This window comes from Toxoplasma gondii, chromosome III (assembly GCF_000006565.2).
Source record: "Toxoplasma gondii ME49 chromosome III, whole genome shotgun sequence".
Lineage (NCBI taxonomy): Eukaryota > Apicomplexa > Conoidasida > Eucoccidiorida > Sarcocystidae > Toxoplasma > Toxoplasma gondii.
In genome coordinates this window covers 999,805-1,021,263 of record NC_031470.1, presented here as the reverse complement: position 1 = coordinate 1,021,263, position 21,459 = coordinate 999,805, and the positions used below count along the sequence as shown (strand labels likewise).

The 21,459-nt window shown below is 54.5% G+C and overlaps 4 protein-coding genes across 4 annotated transcripts; 2 read left to right on the top strand and 2 right to left on the bottom strand.

The window, feature by feature from the left end:
• The first annotated feature begins 245 nt into the window (after nucleotides 1-245).
• TGME49_253540 (hypothetical protein) lies at nucleotides 246-3,746 on the top strand. Its single transcript, XM_002369369.2, has 2 exons — nucleotides 246-2,036; nucleotides 2,151-3,746. The coding sequence occupies exons 1-2, from the start codon at nucleotides 842-844 to the stop codon at nucleotides 3,197-3,199; spliced, it is 2,244 nt and encodes a 747-aa protein (XP_002369410.1). The 5' UTR covers nucleotides 246-841; the 3' UTR covers nucleotides 3,200-3,746.
• A 1,293-nt stretch (nucleotides 3,747-5,039) lies between these two features.
• Nucleotides 5,040-7,246, bottom strand: TGME49_253530 (hypothetical protein). The gene is made up of 3 exons (XM_002369368.2): nucleotides 6,631-7,246; nucleotides 5,793-5,921; nucleotides 5,040-5,283 (listed from the first exon to the last, which is right to left on the bottom strand). The coding sequence occupies exons 1-3, from the start codon at nucleotides 6,730-6,732 to the stop codon at nucleotides 5,101-5,103; spliced, it is 414 nt and encodes a 137-aa protein (XP_002369409.1). The 5' UTR covers nucleotides 6,733-7,246; the 3' UTR covers nucleotides 5,040-5,100.
• Nucleotides 7,247-7,409: 163 nt separating this feature from the next.
• TGME49_253520 (U3 small nucleolar RNA-associated protein 6 protein) lies at nucleotides 7,410-12,972 on the top strand. Its single transcript, XM_002369367.2, has one exon. It carries the CDS (start codon nucleotides 8,056-8,058, stop codon nucleotides 11,884-11,886), a length of 3,831 nt encoding a protein of 1,276 aa, XP_002369408.1. The 5' UTR covers nucleotides 7,410-8,055; the 3' UTR covers nucleotides 11,887-12,972.
• Nucleotides 12,973-13,104: 132 nt separating this feature from the next.
• Nucleotides 13,105-20,749, bottom strand: TGME49_253510 (transporter/permease protein). Its single transcript, XM_018781013.1, has 8 exons — nucleotides 19,221-20,749; nucleotides 18,464-18,614; nucleotides 17,542-17,771; nucleotides 16,801-16,883; nucleotides 15,987-16,092; nucleotides 15,013-15,120; nucleotides 14,772-14,873; nucleotides 13,105-14,472 (listed from the first exon to the last, which is right to left on the bottom strand). Exons 1-8 carry the CDS (start codon nucleotides 19,350-19,352, stop codon nucleotides 14,311-14,313), a joined length of 1,074 nt encoding a protein of 357 aa, XP_018638178.1. The 5' UTR covers nucleotides 19,353-20,749; the 3' UTR covers nucleotides 13,105-14,310.
• Between the last annotated feature and the right edge of the window lie 710 nt (nucleotides 20,750-21,459).

Here is a 21,459-nt window from a genome sequence, read left to right as displayed (position 1 = left end):
GTCTCCATTTCTTGGTAAATCTTGGATCTACGCGTTTGCTCGCCTGATCTCCGACTGGCCTTTCCCCTTTTGCACATGGCGCGAAACCGACAACTGTCAGAGACTGAAGCTTATGTCGCACGAAACAGCGCTCCCCCCGGGCTTGGGTTCCTGCAGTTCCCGCCTCCTAGCAAGCACACTTGCGCAGAGCCTAACGATTAATCCTCGAACTGTTATGTTGCGTATTTTTCTCAGTGTGATTGAGAGCATAAACGTGTCTTAGCTCGGAGAAATACCCCAACTGTCATGCATCTGTTTCCCTAGGGCGTGCCAAATAGCGGCAGCAACAGAAGCGGGAAAGTGTGGCAGTCTTCCACCTGGAAAGAAGACACGCGAACTGCGCCGCACACGGCACGTCTGTGCAGCTTCTTTTAGAGCTTTTAAAAATATTTTGCACCACGTGCGTAAAAGTTGCGAAATTGGCCGCAGTAGAAACTCGGTACGACAAACTCCGTGCGGACAATTGTGGAAACATGTTTTTTATGTTCTTCCCCGCGGTAGACGTGGCCAGAAGCGCGCCGTGCCCACCGTTCCTCGCATTCGACTGTGTGCTTCTGAATCTCACGTTTTCTTGTGTAACCTTTTTGCCATTCTACAGCTTCAGCGCTTGTGTTTCGTATGTGCTATAGGCACTCGTGTCTCGATTCTTTCACGACCGGGGCAGGAGGGGGCTCTACACTGGCCGCCGCCTTCCCTGGCGCCAACCGAAGGACCGGCGCGGCAATACGAGAAACTGACGTTTTCGCCTGGATTATGTCGCCCGGTGTATGAGTGCTGTCTCTCGTGTCGCTTTTTTGACAAGATGTTCACCGGAGCCTTGATGCGTAGAGAGGGCGTACACAGTGGCGCTGCAGGGGGCGCAGAGGCGGCGGTGTCTTCTTCTGCTCTACAGCCCGCGGAAGCTCAAGCCAGCAGAAAGAAAGAGATGCAGCTTGCCTGTCCCGACGTTATCCAGAAGGAAGCGACGCGCGTCAACGCCGTCGCTATGAAGAGTCGAGACTTCGGAGACGAGCGAAGCGAGAGTCCGTTGCAAGGGCCGGACGAGAACAGCCCTCCGCAGACGCAGCCTCTACCCCCCAAAACCGTTACTCGGCCGGTCTTCTCCGGCACTGCCAAGCCGCATGCACCTCCCGGGCGCCAATATGCAAATCAGCGGTTTTCCTCGGCCGCACCGAAGTGTCCTGGACCCAAGTACGCGCGTGAGTCGAAGAGCGCCTTGTGCGTGTCGGCGAACGTGCCTCCGCTCTGCAGTCCGCAGTTCGCGTCCTTGGCTACGAAACTGAAGTGTAAGAACGCCTCGCCTAACGTGAATGTGCTCTGCGCATGCGTGGACGTCTACAGCACCCTGATACAGACCGTCGCTGACGGCGCCTCCGTGACTACGGAGGAACCGTGCTCCAGCAACGGCTCGACGCCGGCAATCCCCCAGGCGCGCGCGTCTCTCACGAGCGGCGAGGACTGGGAGGCAGACGTCACAGCGTTGACTGGGCTGCAGGCTGTTGCGAAACACCACCCAAATTGGCTGTGTGGGCCCACCTTGTCGCGGGGACGAGAGAGCGAGAGGCCGCCGGCGGAAGCCCCGGCCGCGTGCGCCTCGCTCTGCGTCGCCTTCATCGTTCGCCGGACGCAAAGTCTGCGCAGCTCCGTCGCGCGAAGTGCACTCCGCACTGCGGCGGCCCTTGTTCGAGCTTCGCGGCTTTACCGGAAGGTCGGTCGCGAAGTCGCGGGGTGTTTGCACACTTGTCAATGCAGGTGTCCGTGCTGCGGCGAAGATTCGACAGAATCCCCCGGTACTGGCTCCGAGTGCCGCTGCTGCGCGGTGATCGGAGCGCATGCAGCCGTAGGTGAACGCCGTGGAACCGAAAACGTAGAAGAGGAGTTTTGGGCAATCTGCAACCAGCTCCTCCCCATTTTGTTGACCAAGGCGGGCGCTACCGACAAGAAATTCTTGGCCACGGAAGCCGAAGCTGCCCTGGACGTCATGGCCACATGCATCGGTAAGTTGGGATGAATCTCACTGGCAGGCTCCACCGCCTTCCTCGTTTGTCTCCCCCATTGGCTACTGTTTGTGACGGTTTTTTATCTTTGCTGTCTTGGTATTTCCTTCTCAGCCACAGCCCAGTCTTCGTCACTCCTCGCTTCCACAGTTGACCATCTGAAAACGCACATCCACAGCATCCGAACGATGGTGCCTGCGGCGAGCTTCGCCCAGAAGGTCTCAGAGAAGCTGCTCGAGGCGGTTCGCGGGTCTGCCAACGTTGCCGGAAATCATCGAGCTCGTGGAGCTGAAACCTCTCAAAACGAGAGCAGTGGCCGAAGCACGTCTCTCTTGGCGTCTCCGAAAAGACCGCGAGAAGTCTCTGGAAACCAGTCGCTCTTTCACAGAGAATTATTTGCCCTTCCCACCTTGCTTCTGCCGCTGCTCCTCGCGTTTGGCCGGGCGCAGCACGCGGAAGCCAGGAAAGCTGCACGGCGTGCGATCGAACAGTTCGCCAGCGGTCTGTTGCCTCACGTCATCTTCCTCGACAGCGAACTGCAGGTGGGAAATTCAGATGGAAAGACTCAGAGAGTTCTCGAGTGTCTACAAACCTTGGCAGCAGCTGTGGAGCACGGCGCACAAAACAAACGGCAGAAAGTTAGCGGCGCGCAGACAGACGAAGCGAGCGCGAGTTGTCACGATTCCCGGCTCGAAGCTAGAGACAATCTGCGTCTGCTGCTTGAATGTGTCCGGTCGGCCGTCGCAGCTTGGACAACAGCACTGGAGGGGAAATCCACGCTCCTGATGTCGCCCCGGATGCCGCTGTACAAGAGGCTGACTGTGACGAACCCGCCTGAAAAACGCAAGTCGTCGGAGGCGCAGGCAGAGTTTGTGATCGCGCCTAGAGTGTCTCTGCGGGGGGACAGGATGGCAACTACAGTTTCTGGAAGACCAGAAAGTTCGAGCACCGGCAGAGAGCAGGGCGCAGGTAGAATCGAAGAGCCAGCTTCAGGAGCGCTGCCGGTGGGCCCAGATTCTTACGAGAAAGCCAACGAGCGACGCGAAACTGCTGCATCCAAGGAAAAGGGGTTTGTGCGGTGTACAATTGCCCCCTCCAGTTTGTGTCATCGTAAAACCGCGTCTTCTGAGGTGGAGACGGAAGACTTCGGGTCGTCTTCATAGCCTTTTACCCTCATACGTTACCAGCAGATGCAAAAAGCCACTCATACGTAATTAAAACACTCTTCGTACATGCAACACTCTGATAACCTTTGTCATATTAATACACAGTGCTCAACGGTTTCCATTGCTCCCATACACGAAGCGGAAGGAGCGAACGGAGTCCCGTGGGCGGGCTCCGGTTGCTACGTGTCTGATTTCTCTCTTCAGCGGAACTCAAAGCTGATGAAGTGAAGAGAAGGGGGTTAAACATATCAGACTTGTGGGAGAGGTGGAAGCTCATCTGGCAAGGCTGCAGGTGTCGGTGAGCGCGCGGCTCCGTACTGAGTTTGTCGATCCCTTGACTTCCAGCGCAGATACGCGCCACATGAAAGGCAAAAATGAGGCAACGCAAGTCGTGGAAATGTGTTCAGAATCCCCTGTCGAAAAAGAGAAGTCAAAAATCGAAACAATCCGTTGTTTGACGCTAACGCTCTAGCCACGTGTTCGTTTTCAAAATGCAGTGGGGTAAGTGGTTGCTTGGCACTGCGGTCTCATGAGCCTGTGAACTTTTGAGCCACAGTGAGCTTGTTTTGCGGGGTTTTTCATGACGCACCGGTGAGCGGAACCGGTAGGTAGTCTTAATTAGATTGAAAAGACTCTGCGGATGAAGCGTGACCTCTTGCACCCGCAGAAATTCGCAGAACCGAATCAAGTTTTACCATCGTCAGACTCAATTCATGTAGCGACCGGCGCCTTCAAATCCCAGCAAGAATTTCCACAGAATTCTGCAAACCACGCCGTCGTGGATACTCTTTCGGCTAATATGCGCAGAGGAAGTGTCCAGCCGTGCTGACAAACCTAGATATAGAAATCCGTCAGAGCCAGAGGAATTTGAAATGCTCAGTTTCCTTTACTTGTTGGCCCGTTTCTCCAACACGAGCCTTCCTAGTCAGAGATCGACTTCCGTTTTTTGACATTACTTTTCAGTGCTGATCCCCGTCAGAACTGCACGAATTTCCAGTATTTTCAGCAAATATTTGCCAGACGTGTCCTTAGTGGTCGGTGCGTGCAAAAATACCCAAGCAACCGCGGTGCATTTCAAGAGACCCTAGCTTGGCTTCTGCCAGTTGTCGCCGTACGAAGGGCCCTTCAGCATTTCCCCACGGCTTCTCTACCTGTTTTCAAGAGTAGAAACAAAACCAGATTCGGAAACTCTAAGTCTTTTTCTCGTTAACTATGCTTATAGGAGCTGGATGCAGATAGAGCCGGCGACGGAGTCGAATAATGGTGGACACGGTACGGTTAATGCTGCGTAGCACAACGAAACTGTTCTCAAACTTTCACACTGAGTTTAATGTGAACTCTTTACACACTAAGCTAGGCCAAAAAGGTTTACACAATACATAACTACGTTCGCGGATCTAAAACACCGGGCGTGACTCAAGCTAGCAGGCACCGACAACCAGCATTTTATTGTTGTTCCTAGACACGTGCACTACAGCCTATATGGCCAAAAATGCCTGCTGCTTCTTTTGAAGGCCCTGGCCATGTGCTTCCGACTAAACACATAGTGATTCGGATTCTGTTTGTGCACACGCCTCTCGCTTCTCCTGTTGAAGGTTCCATCCGTGTTTTGCTGCTTGTGTCGCAGGAGCTATATGCGTGTTGGCACTAAAGCACTACCGAAATCGTTAAAGTGATCAGCCCTTTCCTGAAATCGTGAAGGTTGTGGACAAGAAACTGCAATTCTTCCAGAGAGCTGAGTCAATTTTCCGGCGTCGGAATCAGTTTGTTAGGACACTTGCCCCGAAGAAGGCATCCGGTTGCCCTTCTTTGAGTGCAGACCTTCTACCAGTTCTGGCCCGGGGTTTCACGGTCAAACGCATAGTTTTTTCCGTTCAGAATTCCCTAAGAGAAACAACTCAAGGTTTGCATGACGCTTGCACCTGTTCAAGCTGCTTTAGAAAGACAGACTTGATCAGCTCTTCTAATTCACGCCTACCACTGCGCAAAGTGCCTCCCACATGCACCACGGAAATGAGGCACCGCTGGTTGCCTAGCTCGCGAATCGCCTTCAGCACTGCGAGAAGTTCTTGACAGTATGCCTGCACGTGAATGTGATGAAACGGAAATCGACTTCAGACCAATCGAGTACGCGTCCGAGGCCCCGAGAACACTTCAAACACTTCTGTGCCTGCCTTCACTGTTGAAGAAGGTGCATGCAAACATGTCTTCGTGCTTTTGTCAATTTAGCTGTCTTCAAGGACACGGGCAGTCAGTGAAGCTACAACGCCTGGAAACCTAGATCTACACAGCCTGCTGACGATGTGGTTCAAGACACCCGCTTACAAAGAATAGAAGCGAACGTGCCTTTCCAACATATCTCTAAACCTATGCCTGCACTCCGTGCTGCGAATGAAGATATACACTGTGTGGACGTACCCTTCCAAACGTTTTTCTAGACTTCTGCCGACACTCGTGCTGAAAATGAGGACACCGGAACCCCCTTGCTACAGATGAATGCGAAGAGGCCTTTCAAGGTACCTCTAAACGGGTCTCTGCACGGTCTTCAAAACTGTAACCTTCAAACATCCGAGCGAACGACTCAACGTACCCTTTCAACTTGCAGGACAAACAGAGGGCAAGGCCCGTCGCCTTGACCAACGTGGGCGACGCGGAGCGAAGAGGCCAAGTACGCAGTCCCGAGGGCGCCCCAGCATTCCGCCACAGCTGCTCGCAGAGCCTGAGAGGAGATCAGAGAAAGAAGAGAAAAGGCAAGTTCTTCATGGCGTTTGTTCGCTCTGTCAAGACACGCGTACGCAAGGCAGGGCCCGGACAGGCGCAGGAAGGTCACATCAGGCGGAGGACTCCACCAGGCACAACCTGTACAGGGAGGAACTACTTCAAAATACCGGTTCGGTCCTTCGCTGGAATAAATGCCCAGAACTGTACGCGGTTTCACAGCCGCCACTGATGACTCCATGTTGCAGGGTGTGAAGTGAGTACGTGGAAGATCCGCACCGGAAAACTCGTTGCGGTACACCCTAAACCGCAAAAAGCGAAACACGAGGCAAGAAACCCTCACCCACAGACGCAGCGCCCTAAGCCCTGGACCCTCTACACTAAACCTTGAGATGGCTTAAATCGTCAAACATGCGTTTTCGTTTGCGCGTCGAAGGAAAGGAGAGCAAAGGGAAGACAACCGTAAGGAGAAGAGTCAGCGACTGCAGGGTGTGTGAGCGCCGACGGAGAAAACAGAGAACGGACCATAAAAAGCTCCGCCAGAAAAAGAGACCAGGAGAGAGGGAACGAAGCAGTTGAGGGGCGAAAGATCCTAATGCGGGCAAGATGACAGAGGGGACGGAAACTGAGGAGAAGACAAAGGAGGCCAAAGACGAGACAGCCCGCCCACTCCCGACGGCTCCTTGACCCCGATGAAAACGTCCACTTACTTCTTGCAGATTAGATGGAGATAAAAAGACTCTGCGGTTTTTTTCAACGTCTTCTTTCCACACAACCGACCCTATCACCCAACGACTCTTCTGGCGAACCATCGTCTCGGTCTCCTATTTCTCTGAATCTTTTTCCCTCGACTCTGAAGTTCTCTTCCTGTGCTTCTCTTTCCCTCGCTTCGCCGTCTTCGTCTCTTCTCCCGGCTGCTCTCGCTCGAAAAAGTGGAAACCAGCTCCAGAGAGGTCCCAGTTACACCGCTGGACGAGCAGCCAGAGAGACACACGCGAACCCAGAAGGACGCATGTTTGCTCTGGCGACACAAGCTCTTCGGTGAAGACCTTCTCCAGAGGTCTGCCCGCTGGACACGCAAGGCGTTTGAAAGATAACTGAGCACTCGCGTAGAGAAGAGAAGAGAACAACTGCGAACATTGACGGAAAAGGACGAACTTTCGAGAAGATGAAAGTAACACCTCGAGGTAGAGGCGACAGCGAAGGGCGAAAAGCAGGGTCGAGTGCGAGCTGGGACAGAAACTGTTCCTTTCTATGGAAGTCACGGACCTCGAAAAAGAAGCACTTGAAAGAAAGGAAGAAAAGCGCAGGACAGACGTCAGAATGAGGAAGGAAAGTACAGAAAAACCGAGGAAAAACAAACAAGAGAAATAAGACAGAGAGCTGCCCTCGTGCATGCACGGCGAGTCAAGAGCAGGCAAGCGCAGAGTTTTCCCGCGTAGAGTCGAGCCGCGAAAAGAACCACACTTTTTCTTTTCCCTCTATGTTTCTCTTGAGCTGCATTGTCTCGGGGGCCTTCAGGCAGATCCCCAGCCTCCACCGATCGCGAGGAAAGATGCGAGTTCTTGGAAGAAAACGGAATTCCTTTTCTCCTCCAAAGATCGTGTGGGGCGCGGAAGATCGAGAGGAACAGCGGTAGGAAAAAGGAACTATTGCAGACTTTGAAGTGGCTACTTTCTTTTCTCCTCCACCGTTGCTTCTCCACCTCTTTCTTTGCTGTATCGTCAGCAAGTTGTCTTGCTGTAGACTCTCGAGCCAGGCTTCTTGCCCAGTACACAGCTGTACCTCTCCACTTCCTTCTTTCGCTTCCCTTTCCCCAGGTCCTTCTTTTACCTCTCGCCACCCCCTCCATCTCCCCCACGTCCTTTGCTGTCTCTCCCTTCTCTCTTCTTTGCCTGTGTCTTCCCCTCTCCTCCTCATCTATCTTTTTCTCTGCCTCCTTCTCTGTCTCTGAGAAGCGCTCTCTCCGACGTTTACCTCCGTTGTTTCTGTATTCCCCGCCTCCTTCTCTTCGTCTTCGTGGGTGTAGGACGGTCTTCCTCTCGTTCTTCTTTGTCACGTTCACTTTATTTTTCTGTCCGCCCCTCTTCCCTTCTGGTCCTGCCCCGCGTCTTCTCTCTTCGGTGTGAGGGGCGATGGCGGACGGCGTCCAGCGTCGCCTGGAGGAGAGTTTGAACGAGCTCGAGTCTCTGGTGTCTCGAGGCCTCCTGGAGGAGGAGGAGGCGAGGGAAATTCTCCGGCGCAGAAGAGACTTTGAGTTTTCCTGCAGCAGCCGAGGCGACACCGCAGACGTGGTGCAGCAGTTTCTGCTGTACATACAGTATGAAGCGAACTTGCTGTCGCTGCTGCGACACCGGTGCAGCTCCTCTCTCCACGCCATTCTGAAGGATTTGGAGGAAGTGCGTCGGACAGTTTCGCACTTGTCTTTGCGCGAGGAGAGCGAGCGTCTGCAAGCTCCGCGCAAGAAGAAGCGCAGCGACCTGTCCGCCGCGTCCTCTGCCTCCTCTCTCTCCGCAGTGCTTCAGCGACGGAGGCGCGAGCAGTCGACGAAGGAGAAGCGCGCAGAGAACCTAAAAACCACTTTGCATGCAGTTCTCCGCGCAGGGACGAATCGCCTCTATGCTCTCATCAACCGTGTGCTGCACCGGCACTCGTCTTCTCTCCCGCTCTGGCTGTCGTGCGCGGACCTGCTTCTCCAGCTCGGGGCCGGCCGTCTGCTGCAGACCTTTCTGCTGCAGGCGATTCGGAGGTTTCCGCGTCTTGCTGCCCTCTGGATCCTCTCGGCGGACCGCCTTCTGCAGCAGGGCAACCTGCAGGGCGCGCGGCTCCTCCTCCTCCAGGGGCTCCGAGTCGAGCGCGAGAGCCTCCCCCTCTGGTCCGACCTTCTCCGCCTGGAAGGCATCGCCCTTGTCAAGGCGGCCCAGGGCGTCCGCCGCGCGAGAGAGCGAGCGCGGGAGCGCGAAAAGGACAAACGCAGAACGGACGAGGAGCGAGACTTGGAGGGCGCGAAGAACGGCCTCAACACGGAGCAGGGCTGCGCCTTCGCGGGCGAGGCTGCGAGGCAAAAGGGGGAGGAGCAGGAGAAGGTGGAGAAGCTGCACGCGCGCGGCCGGGCGCTGATGGTCGTGCTGCAAGGCGCGGTGAAGCGTCTGGGCGAGGAAGCACCGAGAAAGACGAAGGGGAAAGACGGGAAGGGCGAGGGGCGAGGAGGGAGACTCGCAGACAACGAGGTGCTGAGAAGAGCCAAACTCCATGCATTCCTTTTCCGCGCGCTGGGCCTCTGTCTCCATTTGCAGGCTTCACAGGAGGCCGGCTTGCTCGCGGAAGCGATCGCGGAGTTCCAGGGCAAGCTGGCAGACTTCCTCCACGCGGCTGCCGACGAGCAGCCCCTGCTGCGGCTGTACGAGTGGAAAGTGCACCTGCTTCGGGCTGCCTCGGAACGGCGGATTCCGACGGAGAATAAGGATAGCTCTGCAGAGAAAATGGACGCAGTCTCCAGGCGGCGCATGCAAGACCTGCAGAGAGAGATCGTCGCCGAGTGCTGCGTAGATCCGCGCCTTCTCCTGCTCTTCGCCTTCTTCCTGGGTGGTCTGTGCCTCTCCAGCGCGGCGGCCGGCGCGCGGAGACAGCGCGGAGAGAACGCGACGGAGGCCCTAGGGCCTCAGGCTCTCGCGGGCGCCGAGCGCGAGTGTCTCGGAGACGCTGTTGAAATCTGTTTCGACGTGGACGGCGAAGAGGAAGCGCAGGGTGTCGAGGACCTCTTGGCGGACAGTGTCGACGCCGAGAAATTCGTTGAGACAGGTGAGGGAAATGTAGGCGACGCCGAGCCAGCTAGCTCCGCGCTGGCGCTCGCGTCCAGGGCGCCGCTCCAACTGCAGAAGGGCGAGGACCTGGAGAAGCGTTTCTTCGCGGAAAACGGGAACGTGGAACTCGAGGATGGCGCTTGGGGAGGGTCGCTGGCGGTTGCGCTGGAACCGGAACAACGAACGGCGTTTCTGGCTCGCGTGTACAACCGAGAAGCGAGAGACATGCTGGAAGTGCTGGCGGCGGACGGGCTGCCCGAAATCCGCCTCCTCCTCAAGGAGGAGCCGTGCCTCCCGGGCGCTCTCCTACTGCACTGTGCGGAAGACAAGGGGCTGAACGGGGAAGAACAGACAGAGCAGCCGATCAAGAAAATGACAGCTTTGCTGACTGCCGCCGAACTCGCACAATCACAGAAAGCCGTTCTCTGGACGGCGCTCTGGCGTGAAGCCGACCCCAGCCACCGGCTCTGGCTCCTCAGATGTATGTACACCGCAGTGCAGCAGCTGGTAGAAGGACAGCCGAAGGCCGGAAAGGGAAAGTCTTCGTGGCTCCCATCTGCCGCGGTGTCGGCGACCGGGGAAGTCTTGCAGCTGCTCTTGGCGGATGAGCAGTGGGCGGACGCATCGGCGACTCGCGAGAAAATCGAGGGTCTCCGGACGGACCTGAAAAACCTCGCCCTCCAGGCGTTCAGGAAGTGGCCCTCTGTCTCTCTGCTCCTCCTGGCCCACCACAGACTTTCTTCGTTTTCTTCCGGTGAAGCAGAGACGGCCTCACGGTTCTCTTCCGGTTTGCAGCTCTCCGCCTCGGACTTCTTGGGTCTCGTACCCCAGCCCCTCCAGTCTGAGGAGGCGTGCAGTCGTTTTGTCTCCGCAGCGCGGAGTCTGCTCCGGGGGCTAGCTGCGGGAGAGACACGACTTCGGGGCCTAGAAAGTCAGCGGCTTCTGTGCGCCTTGCTGGCGGAGGCGGGTGAAGGCAGCAGAGGATCTCAGGGACAGGGGAGAAGTCGGGGCCTGCCTGACCGACTGCCAGACTGGATAGGCGAGCTTCTCTTGGCGACGCGTCCGGAGGCCACCGCGTCTCTGGTGCACGCGTTTTTGTGCTTTCTCGAGAGCTCCTTCGCTGCTGGAGACTGGGAACGTCCGCGAGATCTCTTGGAGGACACGGAAGCGCGCCACGCTTCGCGAAAAAGAAAATGTCCAGAAAGTGAGGATAAGCAGGTCAGAAAAGAGCTGTTCGAGCACGCACGGCAACCGCCGCTCTTTTCATGGAAGCACGCTGTCAAAGCTCTGACGGAGGACAAGTTCTGTCCTGGCCTTAGTGTCCCTTCGAGGCTTCTGCTCGTCCTGGCTTGCTGCGAGTTTTCTCTCGACCGTCTCTGGGCCTCTGTGGCAGAGGAAGGCGGACACCGAGGCTCGTCTCTACCGGGCCTGCAGTCCACTGGCGAGGTGGTGAACAGCTGTCATAGAAAACACAAAGCATGTGTAGCCCTGCATGTCAACTGCCCTGCTTCTGTGGCTCTGGAGGCCCAAGCGGTCTTCGAGTGCGCCCTTTGGAGCTTCGATCGCTGCGGCGTGTCTGGCGGCTCTGGCGACGAGGCTGGAAATGCCTTTTTCGAATCAAAGCGGAAGTTGGTGCCTCATGCGAGTCGTGCCGACCGCCTGGAGGCGCAAGCGAAGCCACTGGTGCGACAAATTCTGCAAGTGGTGCCGCAGCTCTTCGACCTTCATCGGCACTGGTGGGTTTCGTTCTGGAGATTTTCTAGGTTCCGAGAGGCCTGCAATGTGCTGCCCGCTTCCTCCGTGGACCAGAGGAAGCGGCGGAACGTAGCTGCGCCTCTGGGTGGTGCGCGTGACGGTCACGCAGAGATTTCGCGGGCCGCCCTGACTTCGCCACTCCTCAGTTTGCACAGAGAAGGCCCGGCTACAGCTTCCGGAGCGAAAAGGTCTGCAGTTGCCTCCACCTCCGTCGGAGCAGGCGGTCTGGAAAGCCGCGAAGTCGAGCGCCGCGCCTGCGTCGCTCTAGGTGTGCGGGACTCCTCCTGGCTAGCTGAAGAAGCTTGCGTGCCGGGACCCGAGGGCCGGGGCTGCCGCGTGTGTGGCTCGGGGCGTCTGTGGTGTATGTACAGCTCCAGTGAGGGAGAGAGTGGAGGCAAAAGGGACTAGCGTGGTGGAATGTCTGTGAAAAAACATCAGTGTCACAGGATATCGAATCCCGACTCGTTTAGCTCTCTTAAGCAGTCCGGGAGGGTGTTGATGTACAGCAGTCGGAACGAACTTGGTTGAATGGTGCGTGGTCGAGACCTCTGAAACGCGTCGACGTTTTTGGCGTGCTTTCTCTCTTTTGGCATTTCAAGACGTTTCCTTTTGCTTTTCGCTCGCGTGGATTTTGCTGTTTCGCGACAACCGGGACCGCCGTGTGCCACTGCAGTGCAGAAAGGCACTTCCGGGAAAAAGGCCCCCCCATGAGAGAAAGCTGACGTCGCTCGTGGAAGCAAAGGTCACTGGAGCTCCTCGCACACTTGTTTGAATGCGCTACAGTGACAGACACTTGATGATATCAAAACCGGTTGACTGGAGGCGACGGAGCCACTGTTAAGAAGAGGCCAGACCCTAAAGCGTAATCTGTAGCATGTGGGAACTCCGGAGTCTCATGTCGACGGCAATTCTTCATTCCAGCTTAACTCGCAAACGGCCAGTGGTGTCTGAAACAGCCGGAAGGACTCGTCACCAGGGTGTGCAGAGGAATTCACTCTTTTTCAGATGTAGCGGATGACATGCACGGCTGTTTATTTGATTCAGACCGATGTGGTCACGAAAAATTGAAGACGACGCATCCTCGTCAAAGTGACCGGGCCGGCTGTACGCGAACGACACGGGCGCTAACGCAGTCAGATTCTGTCTATTCATACCCGTTTCTCTTCGAGCTCTGGACACATTTGTTTGCGGAGAACGGAAGACCGCCGGACTAATCAGAGTCCCCACAGAAAACTCCAACTACTGGAGGGCCTGGAGGCATCCGTTTTCTTTTATCCTATATTTCGAGGCGCACAGGATACGAAATGTCACTTCTCTCGGGGGCACGATAAGTTTTTGTGTTATTTTATGTGCGTGGATGTGCACTTTTGCGTTTATGTATACTGCAAATGATGTACAGTGTACCTGTACATTCGGCATATGTGCCACGGCTTTGCCTTTTCCTTCAAGAGGAGACACCATGCCAACCGTCCTGGCACTCTCTGCTAATGATCCTCTTGCAATTTAGATGGTCCAGACTATTTCCTTCCCGTGTGACGCAGCGACTCTCAAGAGACAGCCACAAAACGTGGGAGAAAACGCCTAGAAATGTGTGCGGTCGGTTCAAAGGAGACTGTGAAGTTCAGACTGGGAACAGCGTTTTCAAATTCCTTTCGCTAAAGGACGCATGCAGTCGCCATGAAGAAATTGTTTTTTGAGTTGAAACGCCGTTTGCACTTCCCTTTTGTGGAGCATGCGACAGAGAACGGATCTAGGTCACGAGAGCTCGCCTGCGCACACAGAGCTCTTTACAGAACAGTCGCGCCCGGTGAGGCAATCGGACAAACGTCAACCAAACAGCTTCCGGACTCCAGTGGGAAGACCCGAACAATAGCAAAGCCAAGACAAACAGACACTGTCAACCTCAGTTACCTGCGCACACCCTCTCTTATACCATTCGCTCTGTGCCCTGCGTGCTCCCACATGCAGCGACAGAACGTTCCCACAGAGCCAGGGGAAAATTGGAAGAGACACACTGGCCTTGTTTCGAAACGGGGCTCGTTTTGCTTCTCCGCCCGAAACAGATCAACGTAATTAGGCCCGTAGAATGCCGATGGAACCACCTCAGTCGCTGTTACCCTGTTTCCTTTGAGTGCTTGTGAATGCAGTTTGCTCTCTTGGGTTTGCGCCTAGCGGCTCTCAAAGCGGCTTCCGATCCGTGTCCACAGGTTTCCAAAAGGGAAAAAAGAATACCTATATGAATCTGTTCACCTTCTACAGCGAACGCCGAGTTCGCTTTCTGACCTTGCAAGCTTAGCCTGAAACTGAAATCACAGGAATGCTCCGTGTGGTGCAGAGGACCGGTTCCTTCGTTTTCTAACAAAGAAACGACACTGGCGCCTACTTTTGAGAAGCATGCATGGGCACGTCTCTTCAATTCTTATCGTGGCAAAAGATGAAGCGCGATGTGCTGACGTTTCGTCTCGCCTTCCCAGCCGCCGCAGCCGCCCTCGGCCTTTTCGATTTCAAGCAAAACGGAAACGCGCTGGACCGCGGAAAACAATGCACTTTATTTGGAGCGGCATCGCACCATTAACATCAGTCCTGGCGCTGCCGTCACCGCAGCGAGAAACAGAGACCACGGACACAGGAAAGGAAACACTCACGTCTCTCTTGGCGGCTTTGTCTTTTTCTGGTCTCTCTGCGAGGCCCCTCAGCTGGAATCCCGCCACAGGATTCTTCTTCAGGGGCACTTCTAAAAATGCCCGCTCTCTTCTGTTCTCAACATTCCTTCCACGCCTCACCGCGGACCCGAGGGTTTTGCAGGCGGAAGAAAAGATTTCTTCCTCACTTCTAGTATCGTTTTTGGCCACGTTGTTTGCTGGAACAGGCGATCGGCCCCGGACTCGCCGCATGAGGTGAGGAGACAGAGGCTTTTCGCTGCTTCGAGGGTAAAAAAGGGCCCTGCAAGAAAAGCCTGTCGCCGATTGAGTAGACCAGCACGCCTGAGACACACTGAGACGCCACCCACACCACACATCACAAGGGAGATTCAAAACCAGGAACAAGAAACCTCACAAGAAATACAGGAAACCCACAGCGCGAAAGCTACCGTACAAAGAAAACCTAAAAGATCGAGAGACGGTCGACGGGTGCAGATGCGGTATTAAGGGAGAGAGAAAGAGGGGACGAAACGTCGTCGCGAAGACACATTGCCGCACACTTCGCTTGCATGCAGATGTTTGGGATGCCTTTTAGGAGCATCTGACCGCCGCATTTGCTCGGTCTTTCTAGATGCGGAGCGGGGAACTTACGAGTACCACAGACAGAGCTTTGACCGATGTCATGCACTGAGACTCCTGCAGGTGGCAGTAGAGGACGTGGCTGAGGAGAAAGACGATGGCTGTTCTTGCTCCCTAACAGGTGCACGTACAAAGGCAAAAATTGCTGCATTGGAGGGTTTTGAGAGAAAAATGGAGACGTATCGGGGCCTGGGTCTGAACTGGTTAACGAGAGTGGAAGCGAAAACGCGGCCCCTGTCCAACTCCCGCCTACCTTGAGGATCCCGGACGAGACTGCGCCGACATGTTTCAAGAGGTACCACAGCGTGGCCGAGCGAAGAACCGACAGCAGGAAAAGAGCCACGTGGACGGTGACGACGACCTAAAATGCAAAGACAGGAAAGGCCGCGAAGCGGATGAATTCAAGAGAAAAAAGCCGTGATGGGCAAAAGGCGTAAAACGAACCCCCCCCAAAACCACGCGTGCAGGGGAAATGAAACACCTCTCGCAGATCTGCGCATACACCATAGAACCGCGGCGGAGGACTGCACCACACCCCAGAGGCTGTCGAACTCAGAAATGGTAAATTTCATCGCGAATACCACATCATCACTCTGTTAACAGGTGAACAGGTGCGTCACACCATGCGTTCCTGTCTACGCAGTCTCGCTGCGGACAGGAGGCTTCTGGCAGAGACCACACTGACTGCGAGATGAAAAGAAAGCCTCTCTCTACGAACAGACATGTTTATCTGGGAAGTGAGCGCAGAGATCGAAACGCTTCCTGATGGCTAGTTGAGTGACCAGAGTGTCATTTTTTCGCCTGGATCCAGCGAGATCAGCGCCAACATCCAGCCGGCGACACCCATCCTACGGCATCGTTTACGTGAACGCAAACGCAGGGAAAAACATGGTATTTCTCCTCTGCTGTTTGTGTCCCTTCCTTCGTTGAGAGCATGCGCCTCCAGTCCCTACGTTCTGCATGCGTTTCTTATTTCCTTTCGCGTCTTCCTCAGGTGAATCCTCAGAGAGCGCCGGTCGACGCGTCGTCGCCTTTCCTCCTCGGAAACACATTTTTCTCTCCACATAAATACAGATGGGTCCATCTGTATCTCTTTCAAGCTTATCTCTCTAAAAGACTGACAGCTTTGGACTCGGATTCTTTCTCTCAAGGGCAGAGAGACTTTGCGCTGCCTCGCTGGAACCTCTGCGTGAAAGACGAAATCCCTCTGCAAAAGTGAACACTCACTGGAATTGACCCTCCGCTTCTCGCGATCGACCCTCGCACGCGCACGTCCCACTGCGGCACCGTCCAGATGAGAATCCATGTAGTGATGGCTGTGCTGCTTATCATCCTGGACAAAGCACCGCACAGCATCGTGAAAAAAATTCCGACGTTTCGCTCTTTTTTCTTTGACGAACGTGATGGGAGTGGCTTTTCCGTGGATCAAAGGCATGAATGTTGACTGACTGCTGGTGACGTCTGGCTTCCGTATCCGTTGCTTGTTTATCATGGAATCATGCAAGCGTGCTTCTGTGGACCTGACAGCAACAACTCCGACTGTACATAAGGTGAATATCACGCATTCCGAGTGGACAAACGAAGATCAACGAGTCTTCGACACCTCTTCACATTCGCCACACTGAATAGAGAATGCGCTTGCGTTAGTCTCTTCTCCAGGCGAACGGGAACGAGGGGAAAAGCAAGGCACCCAGGACCGCAGCTATAGGGTCAGCATAGATGCGCATAAAGACAGAATCAATCCTTGTACGGCGCATGCGGTCCCTTCGGTTGGCACTTTGTCTACGTCTCATTCCACATCGGAGAGACAGCCAGAGGCGAATGGAAATTTTCTAGAGAGCTGTGAGTCAGTTCCTGCATGCCTTGTCTTTTATCGGTGTGCTCTAAGTCTAAAGGACGAGAAAGAGAGCATCGCTGGAGGGGAGGAGCACAGGGTAGAGAACCATGTAGCCAAGAACAGTGTGCATATAGGTGCATCTCGCCTCTTGGAATGGGGTCTTGACGGATCAAGGGATGGTACACAGTGGACAGTTAATCTTACCCGCACATGCCGACAAGATTTGGGCCGTCGATTTGATGCTCTCCCGTCATGTACTTCTCATTCAGGACGAAAGACAAGCCGTGCTGAACAAAGAAAGAAAAAAAGGAGACCGACGCCTCTTTCAGGCAAACAATCCGTCTCGCCATTCGATCCCTGGCACGCACGGCCCACTGACGAGACTCTCCAAGAGAACACCGACAAGAAAATGACTGAAATGTGTACCAGAAAACATAAATAGGCCACTATCAAATTTACTGTCGTCAACAAAATAGAGAGAAGCGCATGGTGCACCCAAACCCCTGCGCAAGTGTGTAGTCGGGGAACAGGAAATGCGGATAGGCTGAAGGCGCACATGCAGAAACGCATACACGAGATTTTAGTATCAAAGTAGCGATTGCAGTTCGGGGTCTGTAGCGCTGCGGTTTTTGCTTTGTGAAACAGTTCACTGCTCCTTCCGTAGCAGTTGTCCCTTCGCTTCCTGAAGAGACGACGCGGAACGTCCTACATGAAAAACGTGAGGCAGAAGGTGTTGGAAGTGCCAGTTGGACGCCTACAACATGTAGTTTCTGATTCCATTCCAGGGTGACCTGTGGTTTTAGAAGCCATGTCTTGTACACACCACCCATCACGCCACAGTAGTTGAGTATTGTTGAGAATTGTTGATAAAGAAATAAAAATAAATGACTGGGGTGAAGTCGCGAACCCCCGCGTCGCCGTTCTAGGATTTGTTTCGCTGCTCACCAGAATAGAAGCGAAGAGGGTGAGAAGAATCCCAATGGCCTCATAGTTCGTGCGCGTGAAGTTGATCTGCACGGCTTTCACTGAGAAGCCAATGCAGATGAGGAGAATGCCCAGCCACTGGTGCTTTCTCAATTGTTTGCGAAGAATTAGCAGCGACAACAGGGCGGTCCACACAGTTGACCAACTCGCAGTGATGGTGTACGCAGCACTTCCTGCGAAGACCAGCCCAGCTGCAAACACACAGTCAAGAAACAGTCCGGGGCCCCACACGCTGTCTACGCGAGAAGTGTCGAACAGAATCCAGTTTGCCGGCAGAGTGTTTCCAGGGCATATGTAACTGTTTTCCCGTTATATGTACACCGCGCGAACGCATTTCGACATGGATTGCGTCTCCACGAAAAAATACGACGACGCCGCTTTTAGAATAGCGCGCCCGAGCAGAATGAACGCATGAACGCAGGTATTACTTTGGAAGCATAAGGCGATTAGTGCTCACTAATTCTCTAAGAGTTTGCATCGCAGCGGCGTTTGCGTTGCCAAAAAGCGTGAGCATCGGAGCCACCCCTCGTCCATGTCACTTTTGCGTTTAAGTGAAGCAGGTGGAACACACACAAACAAGGATAGAGGGAAGGGGAAAACAACAGGTCTTCGAAAACTTGGGTATTTATGGCTCTCGCTGGTCGCATAACACGCCAATCCGATTTCTAGCTTTGACAGCATGCAGAGGTTCTGAGAAAATGGTACGTTCTTTGTAACAAAAAGTAGATGCTGGGATGCGGACGTCACGTGCATGCATTTCTGTACCCACACACAGGCATACGCACTTCTTGTCTCTGGGCACCACGGTGTGAGAGCAGAAAACGCGAGAGCGAAAAGAGGCACGCCGCGATATGGGTCGGATGAACTGGCGCTCAATTCTAACCTTTTTCAGAGATCTGATGTAGCATGTCGCAGAGGCAGAGGAGGGACGCTCTTCCCCACTTCTCGTTCCAGATACTCTTCTTAGTCTTCGAGGCGAGCCCAACAAAGACCATGCCCAAGTACGTCGGCAGAAGGTATAAGAGCGTGGTGGGCTGAGAGCAGCAGACAGTAGGCACATGCACACGTTTCTTCGGCTGTATCTACACCCCGTGGCAAGCGGCATGCAGCTGCACGTCATCTGCACCCGCCCGCCAACGCACCTCACGGCGACCACTTGTCAACACAACAGCAGCCGTAAGATTTCGACTCGCAACGAGTGATCCCAGTAGCGTCTCCTGCCCCTTCCCGTGCACCTAGAGAGTTGTCGTTCTGTAGGCTGACACGCAAGTCTGAAGCTCGTCAAACTTGTAGCCAAGGTGGCCACGGTCCTTTCCGCCGGTGCAACGCTGCGATGTAAGAGCCTCAATTCAAGCGTCCCTCCTTGACGCCTCCTCTTTGTCTCGCAGCATTTTCCCTGAATCTTATTTTGGTTCGATAGCTTTCCCGCGTTTGTGGTGAATATGCGGTGTCTTCCCTTCAGTTTGCGCGCAGATAACTTTCTGCGCAACAGCAAGGCTACCCCGGCTTTTCCTGCTCCTTCACTGTGTAGGTAACGGTAGGTGCTGACAGTCGGTACGCAGCACGAGTTGAACACATCCTTTTTGCTGCCGACAACAGATGTCGCTCCCCCTGGGAGCCAAACACCCTTCAGAAATCACCTCTGCGCCTCCATGGTAACGAAGAAGGTCCACTAGAAGGGGCTGAGTCGAGTTCACCAGCACGATGGCGGCACTGCGGAGAACCACCGGGCCGATAGTTGGCGGAGGCTCCGCATCCAAGTCGAACGCCATGTTGTCAGGATCCTTGTGCTTCGGTCACAAACAAGGGCACCAAAGTGCGCCCAGCAACTGGGGAGGAACGAAAACGACGGTTGACCAGACAAGCCCGGCGACCCGCGGAAAAAGCGAAAGTAAACGCAATACAACGTGGCGGGCTGTCGGATCGCCGCCTCAGCCACGGGGCTGGTTTGACAGGGGGCGCAGAGCGGCTCCTTGGCTCTGGTTCGCCTGGCAGTAGATCTGAGATGGAAGCCGCTGACGACAGAATCCGGTTCTCCGTTTCACCCTTTCCCGATTTTTACGTTGGCAGACGGAGGTCTCTCACCCCTGACGACCGCGACGTTCCTTGCGAAATGGAGAGCGGCAGCAGGATTCCAAGCTCGAGCGTTGTGGACGTGATTGGTCGGCGCGTCTGGGGAAGACGGGAATGCAATCGGCCAACATTCCGCGCTTGTTTCCACGCCAAACCAACCATTTGAAACCAAATGCCGACACGCTTCAGGTTCTGTGTGTCGCAAGACAGGACCGGGAAGGGTGAGAGCAGAACCGCCTCAAAAACTCTGTTGGCAGAAAGAAAAGGGAACGGCGGCGCTACGGAGAGGCGAAAGAAAACGAAAAGGAGGAGTGAATCTGGTACGGAACAATGGCGTCGAACGCTGGAAACTGGGACTGAACTAAAGGTCAATCGGACGGGGAAGTGGCATAATTTTGTGAGCAGATGGTATCCAAGAAAGCATGTGAGACAGACGAAAAGCGCAAGAGACAGCAAGATGAGTCAAGATGAGCTACCGATGTTATGAGAAAGAATTAGAACGAGATCGTGCACCGCAAACGCCCTTGAAGGATTTCGCCTTTGAGAAGCGAGAAACGTGAGACGGTGGGAAACACCTCCGTGAAGCCACGGAGATTGTTCCATGAGAAACATGAGAGGAAACCGCTTTTCTTCGAGCAGAACTTAACTCCGGAACACTTTAGGGTGAAGCACAAGCAGCCGTAAGGCCGCGCTGTAGTGCACTCCCTTATCTAGAGGTCCACCCTTCGTAGACGCAACATTGCCAAGGATGAGGAGTGTCACTGTCTGAACAATCGAAATTCCGCTGCGGTCTGCAACATTTTGAACTCTCTAGGCTATTAGCTTCCGTCCAGGTCGAGTCGGTACCGTGCAAATCCACTTCGAAGGAATGCCGCGAAAACGCAGACGCGTTATTTTCCACAACGCGTGAGAGCAGGAATGTGTTGAAATTCAGGGCGGAGACAACGGTCCACAAAGAATTTGTGCAAGTAAGCAGAAGCACGCTGTATTTCCGGGAGGGTGCGATGAGACAAAGTGCGCGAGTTGAAATCGTCGTGGGGACGATTTCACCGCGGCCACATGTTGGAGACACTGAGGGCACACGGGAAACGCGAAAGATTTCAAATTAACGTACCCAAACGCGAAAGCTTGCGCAGCATACACTCGAAGCGAACATCCCGAACCATCGAGAGGCGGAGAGCGATAAGTCTTTCACGCTGCGAAGTGTTGCGACGGCTGCGCCGCTGCACTGTGAATTGGGCGCCAATATTGCATCCTAGGCCTGACGCGCCTCCTGCAGAACGCGAGACACTGGGATATGTAGAGCCAAGGGGGAAACCTTCGAACTCTCGAATGTCTTCTCTGACAAGAATCATATTTCCATCAGTTCTGTCAGATTTTCAAATGGCGACCTGCAGAGGCCTGCTTCCTCCCTGTGCGCTCTTCGAAGGGGCTTTCTGTCGCGCAGGGTCACCTCGTCCCCGAAGGGGGTGTTTGCCTTCTGGTAAATGGGGATGTCAAGTTGGCCTCCTTCGGGAGTGCCATCCGATAAAATTGGAACGATACAGAGAAGATTAGCATGGCCCCTGCGCAAGGATGACACGCACAAATCGAGAAGTGTAACCAATTTTTTTTTCTTTTTCGCCTTCGAACATGTGTGTGTAACTCTTTTCTCACTTTTTCGCGACCACATAACACTTTTCTGGAATGCGCTTCTCTCCAGTCTATACCATTCCGACTTAGTTACTAGTCGCACAGCCTCGCGCCTCCACTGGCGCGTTTCCCCGGATGCATGGTTCACACAGTTGTAAGATATTCCTTGTTTGG